At 56.0% G+C, this 5,568-nt stretch overlaps 1 protein-coding gene across 1 annotated transcript; it reads left to right on the top strand.

The window, feature by feature from the left end:
• Positions 1 to 578: 578 nt before the first annotated feature.
• Positions 579 to 5,076, top strand: LOC148595360 (sperm-associated antigen 4 protein-like). Its single transcript, XM_088520998.1, has 7 exons — positions 579 to 747; positions 2,401 to 2,552; positions 3,139 to 3,214; positions 3,614 to 3,726; positions 4,303 to 4,470; positions 4,604 to 4,693; positions 4,909 to 5,076. The coding sequence occupies exons 1-7, from the start codon at positions 579 to 581 to the stop codon at positions 5,074 to 5,076; spliced, it is 936 nt and encodes a 311-aa protein (XP_088377124.1).
• The last annotated feature ends 492 nt before the right edge of the window (positions 5,077 to 5,568 follow it).

Below are 5,568 nucleotides of genomic sequence, written 5' to 3'. Positions count from 1 at the left end.
TGCTGTTTGATGGGGGGACGCAATTTTGGTAAGAGATGAATGCCCTTGTGTTCCAGGCAATCCTCAAAGATTAGAGGGACTGGTGGTGGCTGGACCCATCCTCATTCCTGAGGGCAGGAAAGGGGTTCAGCCTGTCGACTGATTCAGAAGTTACAATGCAGTCTTCCCTTCCTCCCTTTTTCCTTATTTTCTCTTCCTCCTTAGCCTCTTCTTTCTTCCTTCGTTCTTACCAGTGCGTTCTTCCTCCTATATCCCTGGGGCCAGTCGGGAGGATGGCAGATGTGTGTCCCCACCAGGGAGTGCTCTGGGGGGTGAACAGGGCTCATGCTGCAGTGTGACATCACATCACGCCTCGCGCCACCTCACACATGTGTTTGTGAGGTCACAGCCAGACAGCCCTTATAGGCGCGCAGGGCCGGGGCCACCCTCAGCCCGCTGCTCGGGGCTCAACGCGGTCTCGCGACTCGTTGTGCTTAGCGGGTTTGCTCCTTCTGGGGCACTTGGTGTCTTTTTGCCTAATCGGGTGGAAAGGCTCTGTGTGCGTGAGGGAGTGAGTGAACATCTGGTTCTTCGCAGCAATGGCGAGGAGGCAGCCTCTCCCGCGGCAAGGGTGCCGCCGGGGGGCACGGGCAGCTCCTGCGGAGCAGGACGCCCCGGTGCTGCAGAGGGCTGAGGTGGCTGTGGCTGCCCTCCGCGTGGCCAGGGAGGTCCACGTGAGCACCACGGAGCGTGCCGGGGGAAAGGCTGGTGAGTGTCGCGCTGCTGAGTCTCTCTACGTAACGCCCATCACGTGTCCATCACCCATGAGGTTGGTGCTTTGTGTCACACATGGAGCGGATCCATGTCTGTGTCCCCATGACCTGACTTGCCCGGGCTGTGCTTCGCTGCACAAATCCCAGAATCACGGTCATGGTGAGGGATTAGAGCAGGCACATGATTCCGCTGTAGCAACCTACTACTTCCCTGTTGTTTGGCTGCTGTGTAGCCGTGGGATGCACTGCTGAACCCAGCCTGGCTGAGCTGTGGCGGCAGCGCCTGCAGGGGACGGCTCCTCAGCTCCCCGATGTGTCCTTCTGCAAGGCACAACCTTGGCCCTTACTTTACCCATGGAGGCAGCACGTGCAGCTCAGTGCGTCCCTCCCGTGCAGAGCTGAAAGGCCTGGGGATCCCGCAGGAGGCCCCAGAGGAGGTGGAGGGGACCTCACTTTGCACTCTTCCTTCGTGCCTAGGGATCTTCCACCGTATTACCAGCTGCCTGGCGATGCTCCTTCTCTTAATAAGGAGACTTTCTGGCATCTGTGTCTCCACCCTGTGAGTATCTCCCACAGGCCTGTCCCCTTAGAAAATCATCAGTGTGTCCCTAATCTCAGAGGAGAGGACTTTTGCTGTTATAGCAAGAGAGAAAGCAAGAACACTACAAGGACTATTTTCTCTCTTCACTTGGGACATCTCTCCACTTTCCTGGAGGCCTTTTCTCCCTCTTATGGAGGTGCTCTTGTGGCACTTTCCTGTAGGAAGCCCTGCCAGGCCTGCCAGCCCTGCCACTTTAGTAGTAACACTCCCTCTTTTGTAGGAAAAGGGTCCCCCTAAGGAACAATGTGTTTGTGAAAGCTCTCCTTGGGACCTGTGTTGGTGTTGGTGAGTATTTGTGAGCAAATTGCTGCCAGCAGTAAGCAGCACAGAGCTGCTGGAGGCCGGAGGCCCTGGAGTGCCCTGGAGTGGGGCACCGTCCTGCTTCCCTTTCCTGCACTTCAGGGAGCTCAAGAGATGCTCTCTACAGGGGGTTCCCATTAGCCTAGTAACCCCGCTCTTCCTTGCTGCTGTGAATTCCAGTTGCTGGCTACTGTGTGATGATGATTCCAGCATGGACTCTGCCAGGATTATCAGATGAACCGACAGAGATGCCTGGTAGAGAGAGACAGGTAACTCCTGCAAAGGAGAGGGGCTGATGTGGGTGGCATACATCCCCGAATACTGCCATGCCCTGCAGTGGGAAGCTCAACAAAGCTTCAGCTGGATCTTGAGCTGAGCTTGAGCTGGAGCTGGAGCTGGAGCTGGCTTGCAAGAGTGAAGTGACAGGTTCCGCTGGGCTTCCTCCAGCAGCGTCTGAGGGAAGCCCTGGCAGTTGTGGTAGCGGCTCTGCTCATGGAAAGCTCTTGCCTTTCAGGGGCTCCTGGGATGGCTCTTTCCAGACCTGAATGCTAACAGGTGAGACAATATCTGTCTGGGGACTCATTTCATGGCATAGTGTCAGCTGGGCATGTGCTACTTGCATGTCCGAGCAAGACTCCTTGCGTCGGCCACAAAAGCTAAAGCTGGAGGGGGAAGGGAAAGGACTGTCAAAGTGGGCAGAGCAAAAGGGGCCCAAGCACAGGGAGCTCTTCTTTCCTCTGGGCTTAGAGGCTCCCTGCAGGGCATGGGCAGCTCTCAAACAGCAGCTTCTCTCTCTCTGCAGGGACTTGGTCAGTTTGCTGGCTAAACAAGCCAAACAGATGGAGCTTCTCAAAGGGGAGGTTTTGCGCCTGAATGCTGAGATGGGGAGTATGAAGCAGGTGATGCTCCATTTTGTGAAGGAAGGCTTGGATGAGCGGAAGCGCTGACAGGACCCTAGTCGTGGTGGTTGTTGCTTTCTTCTGGTTTACGGGAGCCCCCCTGCCTTGCACAGGGGCTTTTTGGGGGAGCTTCTCTGCCATTGATTCCCTTCTCTCATACGGGGATCGCTGGGTACTTTCTCGGAGCAGAGGACTCCCGACACGCTTTGCCTGCAGTGCCGGGGACTCGACTAGCTCTGGCCTGGCCCCCACAGCAGGCCTGGGGCTCAGGAGGACTTTGTGGGAGCAGCTGGCACTGGCAGGGCCTGAGCCCATCTCCTGGCCGAGCTAGAGGGTGGGGAGGGTGGAGAGCAAGCTGTGCTGCCCCATGGCCCCACTCTGGCTGTGCACACGCATGGTCTTCCCCATTGCATGGGTTTCCTAGAAACACTTGTGAAAGAATGGAGCCTTTCAGGTCCCTGAACAAGGTTGTTCTTGCACTTTATTTGCCAGGCTCTTCCCTTTCCTGTGTGCTAGGTCTAGGAGTAGCCCTGCTGAGCTGCCTGCTGAGGTGGAGATTACCTCTACCTGTTTCTGTCTTTGCCAGGAAGTGCAGCAGATGAGAGAGGCCCTGTTTGATGAAGGCCACGTGCCCCTCTCTGACTGGGCTCTGCAGACCACAGGTGAGGACACAGGCAGACAAGTCTCTGCATGATGTGTGTGTGAACATAGGGAGGCTGCGTGGCAGCCCCTGCTCACCGAGGTGCTGGGAGATGAAAGGACACGTGGGGGTCCACGAGCAAGGCTGTGGCAGAGGGGCTGTCTGTGACCCACACCCACTCCTGTCCTGGGGCTCCGTGCTGCCGCCTCTGGCACTGCCCTCTAAGTTTTCTGTGCCGACGCAGCGGTTCCCTTCCTCTCCCCTGAGCTTTCCTGTCCATCCGAAGGGGAAGGCTGCACTGTGCTGCGCGTTGCCACAGCAAGACCTCCGCTTGGCCTCCAGCTGGCAGGCAGTGTTACAAATGCCCTGGAAGCAGCCTGGCTGTGGCACCTTGCAGGCAGCAGCTCCATCTTCTTTGCAGGCGCTGTAATTGACCTGCAGAGAACTTCCCGCACTTATGACTGGGGAGAGCGTTGGCTCTGCAAGGCCTTTGGGTTCCTGTGTGCTTCAAAGCCACCAGATACCATTTTGCAGGTAACAGTGCAGAAATATTCAGTGTGGCTTTAGTTCCTTCCTGGGAATCATGGTGATAGGCCAGGGCACCTGTCCTGCGTTCAGAACTGCTGCTCTTGTCCCCAGCAGTGATTCTTCACACCCAAGGCTTTTACTTGATAGAAAGCAGTGACTCCTTTAGGAGTGGAACTCCAAGGAAGTAAACTCCGGGGTGGCACCTGCAAATCCTCCAGATAGCATTTTGGAAGTGTCAAAAGAGAACAGTGAGGGGAAGGAGTCTCTCCTTCACAGTCCATTTGGTGGGAGCAAACTCTCCTGGGCCGGTAGAGGTGTTTGTGCAGAGCCCTGAGTCTGGGGTGAGGTGGCAGATGTCATGGCCCCGACAGGTCTTCCTTCCCTCATTCATCTGTAGAGCCTGCTTGAGCAGGGGCAGGAGGTCTCTGCTTTTCTGTCCTGCCTCCCACGTGCTCTTCATTTTGGATCAGAAATGCAAGACATAGGCAAAGGGCTGCCTGTGCTTCCAGTTCCCCTGGCACTGGCACTAGTGGTGTCCCCCTCACAGCCTGCCCATTCCTTGCTGTCCTGTTCTGCTTGCAGCCTGACATGACACCTGGGCAATGCTGGGCTTTCCAAGGCTCTCGGGGGCACGTGGTCATTCAGCTGCCTGCTCGCATCTGGCCAGCTGCTGTCACTCTGCAGCACATTTCCAAAGCTGTCTCGCCAAGCGGCACAGTCAGCAGCGCTCCCCGAGACTTCACTGTTTCTGTAAGTCTGTGCTGCTTGGGCTGGGGTCGTGGGGAAAAAAATGCCACAGGGAGAAGGGGCATTCACTTGCTGTGCTGCCTGCCCCGTTTGGGCCTTGGCGTCCTGAGGCTGATGCTGGTGCTTTGTCTTGAAGGGACTGGAGAAGGAGGGAGAAGAAGAAACTCTCCTTGGCACATTCACATATGATGTGGAAAGAGAGGCCATTCAGACCTTCCCTCTGAAGGTAGAGGAAGCGCGTGTGGGCTAAGGCCAGGCAGAATGAAGGTTTCCTCTTAGGCCCGTGGCACAAAGACCATCCCCAGGTGCAGCGCAGGCAAGGGATGGTCATTGAGACCTGCTCTTACCAGGGCCATGTCCAGCAAAGGGAGGTGTGTGACTTGTAGTGACCTTCTTTGCACCCCTGCAACCATATTTCTTCTTCCCATGATTTCTTTACAGCATGAGCTCTCCAGAGCCTTTCAGTACATAAAGCTGGAGGTGCAGAACAACTGGGGAAACACCGAGTACACCTGCATTTACCGAGTGCAGGTTCACGGAAGGGTGGCAAGACAGACTTCATTCCAGGGTCCCAAAGACATGGGGAGAGCTGATCTTCATAACCAATAAAAATATGTAAAAAGAGAAGGCTGGCCCAAGGAAATGGCACAATAAGTGTGGTGTAAGAGGAGGTGTGGGGCAATGGCAGTGGCAAGGGAGCATTCGGCCCGGGGTACTGGCAGGGGTTCGGGGTGCAAGTTGACGGGAAGGTGGCAAGACAGACATCGTTCCAAGATCCTGAGGAAATGGGGAGAGCTGCTGTTAATAGGAAATAAAAATATGTAACAATATAAGGCAGGAGCAAGGAAATGCAACTATAAGTGCAGCATAAGGGGACGTCTGAAGTAATGGCAGTTCCAGGGGAGCCCTGGGCCTGGGGTCCTGGCGGGCGCTGGGGTAACGGTAGGACAGGGGGTTCTGTGCTGGACACAGGGTATGAGCAGGGTGGGGAAATGGGCCGCGGGGTAACACCAATGTTGTCGGGGGCACTGGCAGTACAGGCTTGAAAGCTCTTGTGAAAGCCAGTCAGTTTTGCACTAACACCTAACTCACTCAGCTCTC

The sequence above is a fragment of the Tinamus guttatus genome, unplaced genomic scaffold, assembly GCF_059628265.1.
Source record: "Tinamus guttatus ecotype Peru unplaced genomic scaffold, ASM5962826v1 Tinamus_guttatus_pri_ptg000110l, whole genome shotgun sequence".
Classification (NCBI taxonomy): Eukaryota; Metazoa; Chordata; class Aves; order Tinamiformes; family Tinamidae; genus Tinamus; species Tinamus guttatus.
The sequence above is the reverse complement of the archived record's forward strand: the minus strand, read 5'-3'. Positions and strand labels throughout refer to the sequence as shown.